A 19,830-nucleotide genomic window follows, 5' to 3' on the forward strand; every position below is an offset into this window, starting at 1 on the left:
AGTGAATCTCTCCAATTCCCCTTCCAGAATGGGAGAAGGGTTTGCATCTACTCCAGCAGTGACCTTTTTTTATATTTTTTTTAACCCTCTTTTCGGTAATTTGATAGGAGCATTTTAATGCGATGTTTTAATAGTTATTTCCCTATATTTTGCTTAGTTATTTCCTTTACTTAATCAATTTTAATTTAGTTTCTAATTTCTAGGTACATTGAATAAATGGAGAAGAAATGAGCTTAAAGGCAGAAGGGATGCAGAAATGAGCTGAAATGAAGAAATGGAGTTTTCCTGGTCCGACTAGGAATCCTGATGAGGCTAGGAAACCTGAAGGCATTAGGAGACCACATGACTTGAAGATATTATGGGAGATATTATGGGAAATTAAATCTGATTTTTGCATGGGAAATCAAGGAGATTACGTTGAGAAAATCAAGGGAGAGTTTCAAGGGATTGTGCAACAAGAAAATGCTCAAAACAAGTCCAGATTCGTTCCTTAATTCCCTCAAGATATGTTGGCTGAAATTAGAGAATAAAATCTGCAATTTTAATGTGGAAATCAAGAGAAAATCAAGGGGAGGATGTTAAGGATAAAGCCATGGAGAGATTTAAGGGAGAAAAGGTCCAAAACAAGTCCTGATTCATTCCTATTTTCACTCAAGATTATTTTGGCCGAAAATTAAGAGAAAAATCAGATAAAATCTTGGGAAAATCAGCAACAATATATTAGGGATTGATTTTGGAGCTTTTTGATTGGTTGGATGACAAAGCAGAGCTGACGTGGCATTATTTGATTGGCTGAAGCTGTGTGGATCAATCTTGAAGACTAAGTTGCCATCCTCCTATAAATAGGAGCATTCTCTACACAATTCAACACACCTCACAACACAACAACAACACCACAACACCTTTCATTCAGAAAATCCTCCACAACGTCATAAGCTCTCTCTCTCTCTCCATTCTCTAGTTGCAAAGTTCTGCGTTTTCAAGCAAGGAGAGGAAGAAGAAGAAGGAGCCGTGAAGATCACATCCTCCATCATCCACCTTGAAGGCTTGCTTCCAAGATTCAAGATCCAACCATCTAGCTCTCCATCTCCATCTCCACTCACGGTGTAATTCGTTCCTTTTACTTGTAACCTTTTTGGTTTCCTTGTTTGATTTCGTATGAACTTGTTTCTAGTTAACCTAACGTTTAGGGCGAAGTTTAAGCCCAATTTCTATGTTTAAATAAAGTTTTTTAATTCTATAATTGTGATTCGAAGTTGCTTATGTGAGTTTGTTTAATTAAATTTGCTTTATAGATAACTTTTGTATTTTAATCTTATGTGGTTGCAAACACTTAGGGTTTCGATATAATTGGTGCTAGGTTTAAGAACATGAAATCGACTTTTCGTTTTATGTAAACTTGAATCAAAGTAGTAAAGGTTTTGAGCAAAGATCGAATTTAATTAACGAGGATTGCAATTAGGTGGACTTTTCCATACTAAGTTGTACACTTGAGTTGATAGCCTTTCTTTATGTGTAATGCATTAAACATGACATGATTGACTAGCTTTCTAGGGTTTGATTGCATGTTTGATAGGATTAATCTAGGTGCTTTCACTTAGGTTAATTAGCATTGAAAAGTAAAATATGGGAAATCATTTGCTTTCGAATGTTTCACATGATCAACTCCTTTCTCACGACTTAGATGAACAATTATAGGGTTTGAATCGAATTTGATTACATGGAATTGGTTTTGATCTTTGTTCCTTGCGTTCCACCCTTGTATATATGTTTTTACGTTTTCTTTATTTGATTTAACTTTTGATTTTATAATTCTTAAACCCCCCTTTTATTTCGTTATTTGTATATATTCTTTTTGTAAATAATACTTTTTATTTTTACTAATTAATTAATTGTTTTTTGCAATTACAGGTGTACCCTCAATCCCCGGTTAGAACGATCCCTACTTATTCTATACTAACAACTACATGCAGGGTTAAATTGCGCGCTTACTTTTAGGGTATCATAATTCATAATTCAGCTCGATCACGAAATAAAATCCAGTACAGTTGTATATCCAGATATCCATGACATGCCTACCAACATAATTATGGCAAGTAAGTGTCAGGTTTCAATTTTTTTTAAACAGTAGTGTTGATATTTTTGACATTTCACCTTTTAAGCCATATTTAAAGTATGTTCGAAATTAGATTATGAATTTTTGATAGTTATCGATATTTATCAGTGTTCAAATCATCACTCAAAATTTATTTTTGACATTTTCTTAAATCTGAATTTCCGACATTCCCACAATTATCAAAATTTAAAAATGTATATGATAAAAAAAAAAAAAAAAATTGAAACTGTGTATCCTACACTGTTTCTCTCATTTGTCTTTTGTCCTATTGAAATGTGTGTGTTTGTCTGTGTGTGTCAAAAGAGAAAAGACAAAATTAAATAATATATTGGTCAGTGTTCGAACACAGGACATGAGGGTTCCATATCATAATCGTTCCCGTGAGAGGAGCTATTGCATCCGCTGAACCACTTGCCGTGATTGCTCCAGTAGTGACCTGTCACATTCATAGATAATTAGCTGGGTCAAGTTGGGCAAATATTAGTCAGTGACCTTAAAAAAGCCCATCATTATTGTTTAATTAAGCCCAAGCTGAAGCCCGTCTACTCTCTCAACTTAAAACCCTTCGAAGTTTGTTTATCACTGTTTCGGTTCACTAGTATTCACCGACCACCACCACCCACCGTAAGTCAGTCCGTACCCACCACCGCCGGAGTGAATCAGCGGCAGAAAAGATGATGAGGGACGTGTCGACCTGCAACACGTACGATTACGGAGACGCCCAATACTGGGACGCCCGGTACGTCCAAGAAGGTGACTCCTTATTCGACTGGTACCAGCGCTACTCTGCTCTCCGCCCTTTCATCCGCAACTTCATTCCCCTCACCTCCTCTCCTGTTCTCGTCGTCGGCTCCGGCAATGCCGGTAATTTCCCTCTTCCTCTTATTCTGCTTATTTTCTGCTCTATTGGGTAGTTCAAATCCTAGGACTTTTGTCAATACTAGGAATCGAATCGAATGTGATGGATTGAATTCTTCATGTTGTTAGTTATGTCCGAGGACATGGCGAAAGATGGATATGAAGACATAATGAACATTGACATCTCATCAGTGGCTATCAACCTCATGAAGACCAGAAACAAGCACATCCCTCAGTTGAAATGTAACCAAACTCCTCGTTGGAATCTCTACCCACTACAGTTCTATATTGTATTGTCTATAGTAACTTGGCATTTTTTTTTGTTTTGTTTTTGATTCCTTAATAGACAAGCAAATGGATGTGAGGGATATGAGCTTCTTCCCAGATGAATCCTTTGACGGTATTATTGATAAAGGTACAGAGTCTGTTTATTTGTTGTGGTTGATTTTGAAAAATACGCGGTATCGTATACTAATGTTGTCTTCTGTGCCTTGATAATATATTGTTGCTGTCACCACTTATTGCACCGGCGATCTGTCGAAACCTTGATACAGGAACTCTTGATTCATTGATGGTATGATGCATGTTTACATGTTTCTTATGATTCCTCCTGGCCATTGCTGAGCACGCTCTAATTATATCGTTTCTCCTTATGTTTCTAGTGTGGCAGTGATGCTCCGATTAGTGCTGCCCGAATGCTAGGGGAAGTGAGTAGGTTGTAGACTCTTAAGACTCAAACATCTAGTTCCAGTTGTTTATACTAGGGCTTCATTTCCTACTTCTCTTTTTCTAAATGATTCACTTGTTTCTTCCTCAAAAAAAAAAAAAAAATGATTCACTTGTTCTTTAGTTATATTCCTTGACTAATCGTAGTTGTATGTGCTTGCAGGCTTCTTAAACCTGGAGGGGTCTATATTTTGGTAAATAAACTTCCAAGATTTATATTTTGCATTTTTCTTTCTTATATTGGAAATTGAAAGTACATAATCTGTTCTTAAAAATTTCCTATAACAGATAACTTATGGCGATCCTAAAGTTAGAATGCCTCATTTGAGCCGGCCAGTGTACGACTGGAATACTGTTCTGTATATCCAACGTAAGTGGAATTGTATGTCCTGTCATTTCAATTCCTCTTTTTCTAGCTGCTCAAATATGTTTAGTTTTATTTGTTCAAATTTCTATAAGTGGTATTGTTTCCATATTGTGATTCAATTATATATACTAATTTATGGTGAATTCAGTTATTGCATCTCACATTGTTTTCTTCTTTTGGTAGCAACTGTTTATATTTTGTTTGTTTCTATCTGTACGAAGTAAAGATTGCTGAAGTTTAGTCAAGTCACTATTAAATGTATAGTGCATTAGGAGGTATTCTTTGACTTTTCAAATATTTAAAGAACCAACCATGCAACATGTCAACTTTCTTTCTGATTCCATTCCTACTTTAAGGTGATATTCAATTTACTCTTGTGCTTTGGGTTGAGGGTTAATACATTCAAACGCATACTGAAGCATAAAACAATCACATCCCTGCTAGAAGTATGTTGTAGGTAGCACTGTGACTGATAACATTTTGGAACTTGGTCATATTGTCTACAAAGATCTATATCTCTGCTTATTGTAATTTTTATATCTCTTGATAGTATCATCCCCATGGTTGATTTTTGGTTTTCTCAGTAATGAGGGAAAATGTTGCTAGTATATGGTTTCTGCTATTTTTGTATTTTAGATATGAAAAACCCTTAAATCGTGATGTAATCTATTGTTCGCTACACTTCATCTGTTAAAGTGGGAAAGCTGGCATTATGAGTCCCCAACATTTTTTTTTTTTTTTTTTGAGAAGAATGAGTTCCCAACATTGGCATATGTGTAATTTGGAAAGCACAGGAACTTGGCTTTTATTAAGTCTCACTAACTCTTAGGGATTGATAAAATCTAGCTCCTGACTAGCTTATTCGCTTAGTATCAAAAACAGAATTCAAGTGGTGTTAAAGACTTCTGCATAGCATGTGAGTCAACTGAAAGTAAAGGTAAATTAGTACTCTTTGTTTCTATTATGTCTGATTGTAGATGTAGTACTTTTGAGTGAACCTTTCCTGGGATGAGGTTAATATCATCAAGTGTGTGAAAGGGAGATCCAGCTTTGGTCAAGGATGAGGGTCAATAAGCACCTAAGAGGAAGAACCTGCTATTCGAGCAGGGTAGGGTCGGGGTTGGGGTTGGGGGAGAGAGATGGAGGATGGGGGGTGTGTCACTGGATATGCCTGTGGTAGCCACCATCGAAATACCTAACAATGGATGATGCATCATGTCTTACTCATCGATCACTGCCACTGCATCCCCATAATCCTTTCTATGCCCCATAAGTCTTTCAAGTTAGCAGCTATATAAATTCAAAATCCAAAGGGAACTGCAAGAAAAGGAAGCAAACATAATCTATATAAAAAGTAAAAAAACATATAATATTTCAATTACTAAACACATAGTGAACATCTGTCAAAGTATAACGCCATAAGAGCGGAGTGAGAGCCCAGGTAAAACCTATAAAATTATTGTTTTGGAATCTTAAGGTTTTCATTCTGTCATGCATAGTCAACTTATATTATGTGGGTTCAGTTCCTGTTTTGTAGACATTTTGATTTTAGTTAATTCATTGTGGTTATAGATTTAAGATTGAACATGGAACTTATACTTTTGACCATGTTTTAACAGCCAGACCAGGATTCCAGAGGCCTGAAGGCTGCAGTTCCTCAAGGAAGTCATATTTGGAACCTGTTCCTATCACCGAGAACGGTTCCCTTCCAGCTGAGCTTGTTATGGAAGATCCAGATTCACACTTCATTTATGTGTGTAAAAAGAAGGATGCCAAGGAATTACTTTCACTATATAGATTGAGAATTGATGATTTGTAGTAATCACTTCTAGTGAACTGCTGATGAAGGTAGCTCGTGCTCGGGATACTAGCTTCAACAGGCATCATTGCCATTTATGTGCTTACTACCAGGGCTAAATCATTACCATTCTTGCGTGTCTGTAACATATAATTGATTCTATTTAATGAGTCTGCTAGGTTTTAAGCATGAAATTCTAAAACAAATAAAAGGAAGAAAGTCTTTAGAGACCCTATACGAACATTATCTTATTGTATCAATTCAGGGTGCATTGGCCCTCAACTATGTGTACAAGTAGTTCGCTGAATAAGCTCTTATTGAGTACGTTACTTGAATCACTGTCTTGTTGGTAAAAGTGCAATTCATGAACTGCAGATCAATTTTCTCCGGTAAAAATCTGTAGCTCGATAAACCCAGAGCGTACAGCTTTCGGAAATTTTCCGAGCCTTCCTGGGTTTAAGGTGGGGGGAATCGCATTGCTGAGCAGCAAGTGCCATCGAAACTTTTGCGGGGACGTCTAAATATATCATTTTCTTTTTGGATTATGTATGATGATAATATTATTTGAGAAGACGTACAAGTGTACAACATTTCTTCTTGGGTAAAATGCATGTAAAGAAATCTGTCCAATACGTTTACGAATCCCAATTTAGACGGGATAACCGCCGACCACGCACCCAAAGAAACAAGAGTCCCAGTTCTTTTTGGAAACCTAATCGAGATAGGATAAGGAATCCTGTACTCACTCGGATTTACAAGTTAAAAGAAAGAAACTTAAAAGAAAGTAAAAACAAGGAACAAACAGCACACAAATGTTTCCATTTTCTAGTTTGATTTTGTTTCCTAGTCCAACCTGGGTTTTGTTTCCAGCATACACAAATGTTAACCAGACATTATAAATAAGGTGGCAACTCAATTGGATCTTTCATTTCCAAACACAGCGAGCAATTCTATCACACCTTAAACCTTTCAGCCACAACGATGAAATCAGCTCTTGTTATTCTCTTCTTCTTCTGTTTGTCTGTTCACCAATCCCAAGGAGCATCTTTTTCACTCCCAAACCTAAACCATCATGAAATACCCATCCACGTACCACAGCCTGAAAGCATTGCTTTCGACTGCAATGGCGCTCCCTACGTGGGTGTGGCTGATGGCAGGATATTCAAGTGGCTAGGATACCCTTTTGGGTGGAGAGAATTCGCAGTCACCTCCCCCAATAGGCCGAGAGGAGTATGTGATTTAACAACCAACAAAGACAATGAACCGATATGCGGGAGGCCACTTGGTTTGAAATTTGACCTCACAACATGTGAACTGTATATCGCAGATGCCTATTTTGGACTTCTAAAGACAGGACCAAATGGTGGAGTAGCTCAAATACTTGCGACATCTGCTGAAGGAGTTCCTTTCCGTTTCTTAAACGGTGTCGACATTGATCGCCAAAGTGGAATGGTGTACTTCACAGACACCAGTGCTATTTACCAGAGAAGAAATTGGGAATTGTCAGTTAGTACAGGTGATAAAACTGGAAGGTTAATGCGTTATGATCCATGGACAAAGAATGTCACTGTGTTGCGTCATGACTTGTCTTTTGCAAATGGGGTGGCACTAAGCAAAGAAGGTGATTTTGTGCTAGTAACCCAAACCACCGCAAAGAACATTTTGAGGTACTGGCTTCGAGGGCCTAGAGCCAACACTGTTGATATTTTTTTCCAACTGCAAGGAGCCCCAGACAATATCATCCGCAACATAAATGGAGAATTTTGGGTTGCGGAAAATAGTGCTCGAAAAGGTAAAGCGGTCAAGCTTGACGCCCAAGGAAATTTTTTGGACGTGGTAGATGGACTCAACCCTGTGAGTCATGTTGAGCAGCGTTATAGAAACCTTTGGATAGGATCTGTGGTTAATAACTTTGTTGGGGTTATTCTTAATTTTGTTTGAGCTACAATGATGTAACTCTAAGTTTCTTGTATCCAGTATTGTTATTATTATTATTTAATTTTTTATGTATTGAATAAATATGTATAGTTGACTAGCTAGTTGTATACCGAAGTTATTTTTAAGGGTTTTTGTCGATCTTTGCTTTATTTGGGATGAAATCTGCTGTCCCCAAAAATACTGTGCCAAACCAGTCCCCATGCATTCATTGGTCCACAAAGAATAAAATATGGAACAAAAGATTAAGAAAATATTTTCTTAATCTTTATGGACCAATGAATGCATGGGGACAGGTTTGGCACAGGGTATTAGGGACAGCAGATTTCTTCCCGAATGATTGATTGGTATTGTCTCTCAAATATCTCAATATTAATGAAGCTGACCTTTCAATCAATGCTTTGGATCGGACCACATCGGATTTAGAAGCTTAATCCTCGAGTTCTGTCTGGTTGTGACCAATTTCACTTAGAACTTGATTTTAACAGAAACAATTCAGAGGTACCTACTACCTAGTTGGCTTGTCAATGTCAGTAGTCTTGTAACTATCAAAATAATTTAGGAAATAAAATTAATTTATAATTATGTTGAGAGTTATGGTGAAAATAATAGTAGAATTATGATGAGAATATTAATGGTGAGAGTAAGTGGCTTCATAGGTTATGGGTGTTTTTTTTTTTTGAAAGGAATTATGGGTGTTAGGAAGGTTTAAAGTTATTGTAACGGTCTAATACTTATGTCTGTATAATTGTCATATTTATGGCAATATCTAGTGTAGGCCTATATAAGTAGGCTAGTTTTTTTTTAAAGGAAGTAGGCTAGTTTAGTTGAGTAAGGTGTAGAGGAGTATTTTATAGAAGTTTTATAGAGTGAATTCTTTTATCAGGTATTTTGAGAGTCTCCTCCATATCTCTCTCTAGGAGCTCTGTACATGTCTTTAGACTGTACATCTCTCATATTGTGTGTCATTCATGCACATATCTCCCTACCCAAAATTAATTTTTCTTATTTTACGCTTCCGCTGTTATCCAACACATAAGATCGACATTCTAGCCTATATGGAAGGATCCTACTTGGTTTCAGCAAAATATCAAGTTTGAAGTTCTTAGATATTTATATGATGAATGAAATTCTAACAGTAAGTTGCTATCAGATTTTCAGGGGAAGATGGAAAAAGATAGAAGTTATCTTCTTATTATCTGCATCGTAAACTGCTTCCTGCTTCCTTAATTTGGCAACAATCAACCTAACATCTCTCACAAATGTTGATTTTTTCTCAATGATGTCGAGGTTGGGATTCCAAGCTCCATTGGTAGACTTTGCAACCTGAAATATTTCCTTTCGAATATTAACCTAACAGGAACTGTGTGCAGTTCTAACTTCATTTCATTTCTCTTGTAGTTGCTTACACCTTATCCTACTTGCTTTCATTCTTTTTTTGTCCCAGAGGCTTCATGAAAACACATGATAGATAGGGTTCCAAGAACATATATACTTCAATCAAGTGAGACTAATTATAGGTAATGTAATTAGTAGTTCCTACTAATTCTTACAGGGAAATGTAGCTAGCTATAGTGGAATTGAACTTTCAAGGATTTCTGTTCAATTATTCACAGGAAATTACGGTGTTGTCGGCTTAATTAATGGTCTTTTAAGCCACCAAGATGATTTCGGATACAACTAACTTGGGTTGAGATCAATCAAATTAATTGGACTTTATATTAAGCAATGTGAGAGTAAGGTTGATTGTTTTGCGACCATGCATGTTGAAATTAGAACTTTCAACTAACAATCAATTATCTAATACTTTCCCACCCTTTAAAAGCTTATATGCAAAGATCTTACATTTTTGATACGAGACATTCCTCTTACACACCAACAATTCGTGTAGAAACCTTTTAGTGATGTCCTGGTGTGAAGTTTTACAATATACCCAAAAACAATTGTGAAGTTTTACATTTCTTTACTTTCAACACAATTTCTTAACAATCGATACCAAGTTGGTCCAATGATATTTCCCTCCACAAGTGTGGATGAGGTCCCTAATTTAAACTCTCCCCTCTCATGATCAAAAATGAATTAAACCAATTTTGTAGCATCTGCACCTACTTTGCTGTTTGATACTGTTTATAGGGACAAGGGGGGTAAGTCTAAGGTATGTTGATATTTGTCATACATCAATTTTTTAATAAATATATATTAAATTAAATTAGTTGGTGAAACCTGTTGTACAGGTCAACAGGTTATCCACTTATAATTTGACATGTGTATTAAAAATAACATATTAAGGACTGAATAATTATTTTATATGTAAATTGTTTAAAAACTTGTAATAAAGATCGTAAATATAGTAATTACTTTGATTCCAACTATAATTATCAATAAATACGTCAAATGTGGTGGTTTGTTGTAAAGTATCTCGTCGATGATGAAATTTACAAAAGAAATGACTCTAGTTATACAAAGAAGAACCGGATTACAAAAATAAGGATTTGAGAAATTTTAGGTCTAATATGATTATTTACCACATCGACAAAACATTTGTTGTCACATAGGTAAAGTGATTGTTTTTTTGGTAAATTGAATCATATCTCAAGTAATTATCATAAATACGACCATAATTACCACTTTACACCTCAATTGTTGTAATTTATAGTAAAATGCGTTGTCAGACCAGTAATTATCTCATGGATGATGAGATTTACACAAGAAAAGTATTAATTACAAATTAGAGAACTTTATTACACAACTAAGGACTCGCGATTCATTTATTGTATATACATAAAGTTTTACCGCTTTTATAGCAATTCGTTGACATATTGGTAAAATGGTTCTCAAACTTGTAATATTGAAAATTACCATAAATAAAAGCTTGATTACTACTTTTCCAACAATTCGTTGTCTTATTGGTCAAATGGTTCTTAAACTTGTAATATTGAAGAATTACCACAAATACAACCTTAGTTACTAATTTGGACCTCAATTGTAGTAAAATCAAGAGAGAATGTCGTTAAATAAGTAAACAACTTCTCAAGGATAGTAGTTACAAAATAGACAACCTCATTACACCATAAAGGACTCACCACTAATTAGTTATATATATGAAGTTTTACCAGTATAGCAACACATTTGTTGTTTTATTGGTAAAATGGTTTTGAAAACTTGTAATAAGTATTAACACTTATAATAACTAGATTACCACAATTTGTAACTTTATTAATAAAACGGTACTCCAACTTGTAATAGTGTAGTATTAACACTAATTACAACTTGATTACCACTTTTTACCACAATTCGTTCTCTTATCAATCTCATAGCTTAGGCTTGGAACATCCAAACATTACCAAAAATACAACCGTGATTACTATTTTTGAATTTTTTTTACCTCAATTATCATAAAATTAGAAGAGAATATTGTTAAATAAGTAAGTAATTAATGACACAATAATTTTTTTTTTCTTTCTGAAAATAGATAATGTAGAACAGAACCCAGAACAATTTCTATAAATAAATAAGGATTAAATACTTGTTACTCCTCGTACTTTTCCCTGAAAAACAGTTTGGTCCCTCGCCTTTTAAATTAAACTGAATAGTCCTTATTTTATCAAATTCTCATATAACAAGTCCAAAATGATCCGAAATGACTATTATGCCCCTCATTTCCTATTTTTATTATTATTTTAATTTTTTTCTCTATTTTTTTAAATTTTTCTCCCTTTTTTTTATATTTTCTATTTTTTTTTATATTTTTTTAATTTCTCTCCCTCCTTCTCTCTCTCCCCTGACCTCTCGCTCCCTCTCTCTCCCTCGACCTCTCTTCTTCTTCTCTTCCTCTGCAACCACCGGAGAACACCAGCGCCGCCCTCTCCTCGGGCTCCCCCGCCTCCACCGCCGAGAAGCTTCAGAACGCCATCCGCCTCCTCGAGTCCCAGCTCCGCTCCGAGGTCCTCTCCCGCCACTCCGACCTCCTCTCCCAGCTCTCCTCCCTCCAGCACGCTCAACCACCGGAGAACACCTGCAACCTGATGGCCACCTCCCCCTGATTCAACCCCTCCATCCCTAGCTCCAACGCCTTCATCTCTCTGACCCAACCGCCTTCACCGCTGCGTTCGCCGCCGGACAATCTAAGCCCGGCTTCCGCTTTCCAATCGGAGCACTCGCGGCTGTCTCCGGCGGAATCTCGTATATCTACTACCAGTCGTCTCGTATATCTACTACCAGTCGTCGGCCGATTCGGTAAGATTCTCTCGCCGATTTCGTCTAGGTTTTAGGCCTGTTTATCACTCTTGCAATGCAGTGTAGCTCAGTGGTTGTGGTGTGTGGAGTACTGGATTAGGTTTTAGGTGATCTTAATTTGCGTTGATCGTGATTTATATAGTATTCGATGCCGGCCTGGTTGATTCTGAAGTTTAGTGTTGGGTTAACTAAAATTATTGCTGGAGGGAGGAGAGCTGGGAGAGGAGGTCGGAGTGGCGGGAGAGGACCTCGGAGCGGAGCTGGGACTCGAGGAGGCGGATGGCGTTCTGGAGCTTCTCGGCGGGGGAGCCCGAGGAGAGGGCAGCGCTGGTGTTCTCCGGTGGTTGCAGAGGAAGAGAAGAAGAAGAGAGGTCGAGGGAGAGAGAGGGAGCGAGAGGTCAGGGGAGAGAGAGAAGGATGGAGAGAGAAAATATAAAAAAAAGGGGAGAAAAATTAAAAAAAATAGAGAAAAAAATTAAAATAATAATAAAAATAGGAAATGAGGGGCATAATAGTCATTTCGGATCATTTTGGACTTGTTATATGAGAATTTGATAGAATAAGGACTATTCAGTTTAATTTAAAAAGCGAGGGACCAAACTGTTTTTCAGGGAAAAGTACGAGGAGTAACAAGTATTTAATCCAATAAATAAAAACAGAACCCAGAACAAGGAAGACCTCCTCTCTCTATTTCCCTACTTGCATTCTTCCTCTTGGCGTAAACCCCAAACCCAAAGCTCACCCTTGGGTTTCGTGAGGTTGATTGTATCATCAAGTGAGTAATCAGCCCTAGCAGATTTGGATGGAGTGCATGGTCTAGGAATTATAGAAACACAGCATGTTGAAGCCCTTGATCGAGATTCTTCTTCAGGGTCTTTGTGGCGTTCGCAGAGAACCTTTGAAGGTCCATGAGATATGCATTAAAGTGGCCCATGAGACAAAAATTGAATGACTTTTGTAAAAACTGGACGAGTAATCTCGACGGGGACAAGTTTCTTCCTCTTTTCTTCTTCTTTTTCTTTTCAATTTAGGATTTTCTAAATTTTATTTTGGATATATAATTAAGAATCTTGAAAAAAAAAGAAGTTTTTACAGGTTAACGGGTAAGCAGGTTACCACTATTGAATATTGCCCTGCAGAAGGGATGATTTCCTCATCCTTGTCTGAGTTGCTAAAAAAGGATCATAGTTGATTTAGAAGGAAAAGACCAAGGTGCAAACTTCTCGTCCGGCGGTGGCCCTGGCACCTCGGATGGCCTTGGCCTCGCCGATGTCACGTGGTTTTGCTGCCGGACGGGGACTGAATTTTAGGGTTCAGGTAGTCCTTTAATGGGGTTGCTCATGTGTTCTGGCAGGTGAGGGTCGGGTTTGAGTTTCTGGCAGGAGATCTCTGGGAGGTGGACAATCTCGTGTTGTTGGAGGCTTGGATTGATGGCGCGATCTGTGGCGGCGTCGATCGGGTTCGATGAAATTGAGATGGATTTGTGGTGCTGCAGCTCGTGGAGGTGCTGGATTCGTCGTGTTTCTTGTGGCTGCGGGGTTCGTCGGGTTTGCAGGAGCGGCGAACTGTGGCGGACTCGGGTCGGTGGGGATATGACAGAGCCAACACTGGGGCATGACGCAGCTTGTGGCGGTGGTAGTTTTGTTGTATTTCTTGTGGCGGCGTGTTCGTCGGATTTTCAGGCGTGGCGAACGGTGGCGGACTCGGGGCGGCGGGAACATGACGGAGCCTGCAATGGGGAGGGGATGCGCTGGAAGTTGGTGGTCTGGAGGGGGTGGCCGGATCTTGGGCCAAGCCAAGCTTGTTGGGCCTTGAGTGGGCCTTCTTCTTGAGCTACTTGGGCTGCAGAATTTTGGGCTAGGGTTTTTTGCCCTAGGCCCATCTCTATGTTTTTAGTTAGTCTAATTACAATAATTCCTTGTATTAGGAAGTTAATGCACGTTATGTGCACTTTATGTATCTCTAGCGCCTCTGGAGTAGTACCAAAGGAGGATCTCCGCTATATCTACGCACATGAATATCTAATGAGTAGTTCTATTTCTATGTACCACTGTGGGTACTACCACTACCTTCTTGTCTGTCTATGTCCTTAAATGACAGCGGAAGGGTATGTAACGGCCTATTCTGGCTTTAGATGAATATAACTATGGATACCCGACTTGGGGTTTGGTTCAAAAAAGGTTACCACTATTGAATATTCAAGAGCGTTAGATATATTCACATTTTAATTATATCAAACGGTGTAAAATATTCAAAAAACTTGATGTATGACATACGTCAACATATACTAGAATTTCCCGGGACAAAGGGTATGAAAACCTAAACGAAGTACATGTATAAAAGGAAAAATAATGTGAGACTCATCCTAAACAATTTAAGGTACATCATTAGCCTCATGACCACATAATTTCAGGGTGCATTGGTCCTCAACTCCGTGTACAAGTAGTTTGCTGAATAATCCCTTCTTGAGTACATTACTTGAATCAATGTCCTGTATGTAAAAGTGCAATTCATCAACTGTAGAATGGAGATCCTTTTTTCTCCGGTATAATCTAGGCATCTAGCTCGATAAACCCAGAGCACACAGCTTTTGAAATTTTTCCGAGCCTCCCTAGGTTCAGGTGGGGTATTTGCATTGCTGAGCAGCAAGTGCCATAGAAACTACTGCCGGGATAAGTCTATCAATATATCATTTCCTTTATGTTTCAAGAAAAATATATCAGTTTCTTTTTGGACTACGTGTAATGATAATACTAATTGAGAAGATGAAGGACATTTTTTCTTGGGTAAAATGCATGTATATATATAAAGAAATCCGTACTTTTATAAGAAATTTTCCACATTTAGATAGGATGACCAGTTAACAATGCAAACTAAAAAGAAACAAGAATCCCTTTTCGTTTTGGAATTTCAACCTAGTCAAGATAGGATAAGAATCCTGTACTCACTCGGATTTATAAATTAAAAGAAAGAAACTGAAAAGAAAGTAAAATCAAGTAACAAACGTATACAGCACACAATTGTTTCCATTTTTCAGTCTGATATTTTGTTTCCTAGTCCAACCTGGGTTATGTTTCCAGCATACACAAATGCTAACCAGACACTTTAAATAAGGTGGCAAGTCTATTGGATCTTTCATTTCCAAACACAGCTATCAATTCTATCACATCTTAAACCTTTCAGCCACAACGATGAAATCAGCTCTTGTTATCCTCTTCTTCTTCTTCTTTCTGTCTGTTCACCAAGCCCAAGCAGCATCATTTTCACTCCCAAACCTAAACCATCACGAAATACCCATCCATGTACCACAGCCCGAAAGCATTGCTTTCGACTGCAATGGCGCACCGTACGTGGGTGTGGCTGATGGCAGGATATTCAAGTGGCTAGGATACCCTTTTGGGTGGAGAGAATTCGCAGTCACCGGCCCCAATAGGCCGAGAGGAGTATGTGATTTAACAACCAACAAAGACAATGAACCGATATGCGGGAGGCCACTTGGTTTAAAATTTGACCTCACAACATGTGAACTGTATATCGCAGATGCCTATTTTGGGCTTCTGAAGACAGGACCAAATGGTGGAGTAGCTCAAATACTTGCGACATCTGCTGAAGGAGTTCCTTTCCGTTTCTTAAACGGTGTCGACATTGATCGCCAAAGTGGAATGGTGTACTTCACAGACACCAGTGCTATTTACCAGAGAAGAAATTGGGAATTGTCAGTTAGTACAGGTGATAAAACTGGAAGGTTAATGCGATATGATCCATGGACAAAGAATGTCACTGTGTTGCGTCATGACTTGTCTTTTGCAAACGGGGTGGCACTAAGCAAAGACGGTGATTTTGTGCTAGTAACCCAAACCACTGCAAAGAACATTTTGAGGTATTGGCTTCGAGGGCCTAGAGCCAACACTGTTGATATTTTTTTCCAACTGCAAGGAGCCCCGGACAATATCATCAGAAACATAAATGGAGAATTTTGGGTTGCAGAAAATAGTGCCGGAAAAGGTAAAGCGGTCAAGCTCGACGCTCAAGGAAACTTTCTAGACGTGGTGGATGGACTCAACCCTGTGAGTCATGTTGAGCAGCGTTATAGAAACCTTTGGATAGGATCTGTGGTTAATAACTTTGTTGGGGTTATTCTTAATTTTGTTTGAACTATATGCTGTAACTCTAAGGTTCTTGTATCCAGTATTGTATCCAGTATATTCTTAATTTTTTTTTGAACTACAATGCTGTAACTCTAAGGTTCTTGTATCCAGTATTGTTATTATTATTTTTTGTATTGAATAAATATATATACCAAAGTCATTTTTGAAGGGTTTTTGTCGATCTTTGCTTTATTTTCATGCTTATATATATGTCAAAATTCTGTTCTTTTATTTTCTATCTTGCCGGGGGTGGAGAAACATATCTTGTTTAATTCCCTCCTCTAAAGCACTCTACTTGATTACTCATCAAAATATTCATGAATCTTAGCTTTACCCAAAGTTGTCAAAATTATCTTGTTTGATGATATATTATCTGTCGATTGATAGCCTTAAATGATTGACTGGTATTGTCTTTCAGATTTCTCAATACGTATGAAGCTGACCTTTCAATGCGCTAGAACCAGATTGGATTTAGAAGCTTAATCCTTAACTGAGTTCTGTCTAATTTTGACCAATTTCACTTGGAACTTGATTTTAATAGATTCAATTCGGAGTTACCTAGTTGGCTTCTCAATATCAGTAGTCTTGTTGGCTTCTCAACATACAGTAGTCTTGTAATTATCAACATAACATTCTGGCCTATATGGAAGGATCCTACTTGGTTTCAGCAAAATACCAAGTTTGAAGTTCTTAGATATTTATATGATGAATGAAATTCTGACAGTACGTATATAAGTTGCTATATATATATCAGCTTTTCATGGAAAAGGATGGAAAAAGGTAGAAGTTATATATCTTCTGATAATCTACATGGTAAACTGCTTCCTGCTTTCTTTGGCAACAATCAACATAACAACTCTCACAAAGGTGGATCTTTTTCTCGATGATGTCGATGTTGGGATTCCCATTGATAGACTTTGCAACTGAACTATTTCCTTTCGAATATTAACCTAACAGCGCGCAACTGCAGTTCTAATTAACTTCATTAATTTCATTTCATTTATCTTGTAGTTGCTTACACCTTTTCCTACTTCCTTTCGTTCTCTCTTTGTCCCAGAGGCTTTAGCAAAACACATGATAGCTAGGGTTTCGAGAACATATATACTTTAATCAAGTGAGACTAATTATAGGTAATGTAATTAGCAGTCCCTACTTCTTACAGGGAAATGTAGCTAGCTATAGTGGAATTATCTTGTAGTTGCTCACACCTTTTCCTACTTCCTTTCGTTCTTTCTTTGTCCCAGAGGCTTTATCAAAACACATGATAGCTAGGGTTCCGAGAACATATATACTGTAATCAAGTGAGACTAACTATAGGTAATGTAATTAGCAGTCCCTACTTCTTACAGGGAAATGTAGCTAGCTATAGTGGAATTGAATTTTAAATGATCTCTGTCCAATTATTTACAGGAAAAAGAGTTTTGCTCGGGTTACTTGTCATTTAAGCCCCAAATATTATTTCTTTTGGAAATTACCCCAAATATGATTTCGGATACAACTAACTTGGGTTGAGTTTAATCAAATTGGACTTTATATTAAGCGATGTGGGAGCAAGGTTGACTGTTGTGCGACACATTGAAATTAGAACTTTCAACTACCAATCAATTAAAGTATAGAATCTAATATTTTCCCACAATTTATAAGCTTATATGCAAAGATCTTACGTTTTCGATACGAGGCATTCCTCTTACACACCAACAATCCATTAAAAACCTTTTAGTGAAGTCCTAGTGTGAAGTTTTAGAATATAACCAAAAAAAAAAAAAGTAAAGTTTTACATTTCTTTACTTTAAACACCAATTCTTAATAATTGAGACCAAGTTATTCTAATGATATTTCTCTCTACATGTATGAATGAGGTACCAAATTCAAATTCTCCCATCTCCCAAGATAAAAAAAAAATGAATGATGAAAACCGACTTTAATTGTAGGATCCACAACTACTTTGGCATTTGAAACGACCAAAAAAAAACTTATTTATAGAGGTCCGCAAAAATTCTATTTAAAAAAAAAAAAAAGACTCAAAAAGTTGCCACATTCAGTATATTTTAGGGAAAAAAAAAATTAGGAACATGGGTAGTATAACAGGAAAAATAATGTGACCTAAACAATTTCAGGTACATTGACTTGATACACATTTACGCAAGCGTACGTATCATTGTCAAGATAGGGAAATATTATGCCCAAGTTTATCGTACCACGGGGATTAGTAGCTAACCCACAATCCTTGAGTGGTCGGAACTAAAGTCATTAAGCAAACAAAATAAAAATAAAGTGAATAAAAAGGCTAATCTAAGGCACCAAGCCTTAGCAATGCTCGGCTTTGATTTTCACCAAAGCCTAATCAAAACTAAGACCCTAGTGGTGGATATGCACAAATGAGTCGAAATTTGTAGGGGGTTTTGAATTGGGAATCAACTAAATTAAACGCAACCGAAAAGTAAACTAAACAATTAATTAATGAACTAGAAAATTAAATTTGGGTTTTCAAATTAATTGGAACATGGGAGTGTCGGGTGATTCACACTAACTCTCTTGCAAATATCGATGTCAATTTCACAAATGCATGCATTTCCTATATGTGTCGAGTCCCGTATCTAGTACCGGTTAAGGCTACTAAACCAATTATCCTTTTGGTGTATTGATTATGCCGGTTAAGACCACAATCAACTCTCTAATTTGGGCATTACGCCGGTTAAGGCCGCAATATCCAAAATTAGAGGCCTAGAGAGCAAGATAATAGAGACTCAAGCAAGCTTAGCTACAATTAAGCTAGCTAATGGTCACCACACTTAAATCTTAGATGCCACAAGACTAATAAATTGTCAATTTATCAATCTATTCATCGCAATTGGCCACAACATAATTTCAAAGGTTGACAAAGCCTAGAAACATGCTTCTAAGGACCAATAAATTCGGATTTAAAGCATACACAATGAAAATTGCATTTATTAAAATTAAAGCATCAATATTTATACAAGATGAGTTAGGGCTTCACAACCCTAACTCCCAAAATTGAACTACTCACTATCCATAGTCAAATACATCATCAATAGCAAATAAATTATGGAATAGATAATAAGGAAGAGAGGGGAGAGTTAGCTTGGTCACTTCTAGCTATGAGCTAGTATGAACCAAGCAATTTTTTCATCAAACTACCCAAAATAGAGGTGTTATGCTCTTGATGATGATTCCATTGAAGCCTTGAGTGAGTCCTTCTAAATTCCCAAAATAAAATATAAAGAAAAGAGGGAAAAAATGGAGGAAGAAGATGGGAAAAGAGAGCAGCCCAAAGGGCTGCCTCTGTTTTGGTGTTGCGGCTACCGTTCTCCTCTCTCAATGGAAGGGGTCTATCAATATATATGAGTGGCTGGTCGTGATTGTGAGGAAGAGGTGATGCACAAGTGCCACGTGGCAGCAACTCATAGGTTCAAGTAGAAGAGAAAATGATACGGTGTGCTGGCGCATGAGAAAGAAATAGTGGAAGTCCCCACGTGGGCTTCCTTAATTAAACCAAAAAGGGGTTGTTAATTAAACCAAATGGCTTAATTAAGGTAAGTGCGGCAGTTCTTCATTAATTTAATTTTTTTTTCTTTTTCTTTTTTCTCTTTCCGTTCCTTTTCTCATCTCCATGCAAGTCCGCACA

General features: G+C 37.3%; 3 protein-coding genes across 3 annotated transcripts; all 3 read left to right on the forward strand.

The window, feature by feature from the left end:
• The first annotated feature begins 1,622 nt into the window (after window positions 1-1,622).
• Window positions 1,623-6,203, forward strand: LOC133718685 (uncharacterized). The gene is made up of 9 exons (XM_062145548.1): window positions 1,623-2,096; window positions 2,453-2,980; window positions 3,104-3,217; window positions 3,321-3,389; window positions 3,529-3,548; window positions 3,637-3,689; window positions 3,864-3,894; window positions 3,989-4,070; window positions 5,687-6,203. The coding sequence occupies exons 2-9, from the start codon at window positions 2,791-2,793 to the stop codon at window positions 5,884-5,886; spliced, it is 759 nt and encodes a 252-aa protein (XP_062001532.1). The 5' UTR covers window positions 1,623-2,096; window positions 2,453-2,790; the 3' UTR covers window positions 5,887-6,203.
• Window positions 6,204-6,846: 643 nt separating this feature from the next.
• Window positions 6,847-7,806, forward strand: LOC133716089 (protein STRICTOSIDINE SYNTHASE-LIKE 10-like). Its single transcript, XM_062142830.1, has one exon. The coding sequence runs from the start codon at window positions 6,847-6,849 to the stop codon at window positions 7,804-7,806; it is 960 nt and encodes a 319-aa protein (XP_061998814.1).
• Window positions 7,807-15,227: 7,421 nt separating this feature from the next.
• LOC133716090 (protein STRICTOSIDINE SYNTHASE-LIKE 10-like) lies at window positions 15,228-16,190 on the forward strand. Its single transcript, XM_062142831.1, has one exon. It carries the CDS (start codon window positions 15,228-15,230, stop codon window positions 16,188-16,190), a length of 963 nt encoding a protein of 320 aa, XP_061998815.1.
• The last annotated feature ends 3,640 nt before the right edge of the window (window positions 16,191-19,830 follow it).

Source organism: Rosa rugosa, chromosome 6 (genome assembly GCF_958449725.1).
Source record: "Rosa rugosa chromosome 6, drRosRugo1.1, whole genome shotgun sequence".
NCBI classification, from domain to species: domain Eukaryota; kingdom Viridiplantae; phylum Streptophyta; class Magnoliopsida; order Rosales; family Rosaceae; genus Rosa; species Rosa rugosa.

Excerpts from the sequence above, each read along its gene's own strand:
- LOC133718685 (XM_062145548.1), top strand. The coding sequence starts at position 2,791 with ATGATGAGGGACGTGTCGACCTGCAACACGTACGATTACGGAGACGCC. Across the intron at positions 3,218-3,320 it reads GCACATCCCTCAGTTGAAAT|ACAAGCAAATGGATGTGAGG; the intron begins GTAACCAAACTC and ends ATTCCTTAATAG. Across the intron at positions 4,071-5,686 it reads TACTGTTCTGTATATCCAAC|CCAGACCAGGATTCCAGAGG; the intron begins GTAAGTGGAATT and ends ATGTTTTAACAG.
- LOC133716089 (XM_062142830.1), top strand. The coding sequence starts at position 6,847 with ATGAAATCAGCTCTTGTTATTCTCTTCTTCTTCTGTTTGTCTGTTCAC.
- LOC133716090 (XM_062142831.1), top strand. The coding sequence starts at position 15,228 with ATGAAATCAGCTCTTGTTATCCTCTTCTTCTTCTTCTTTCTGTCTGTT.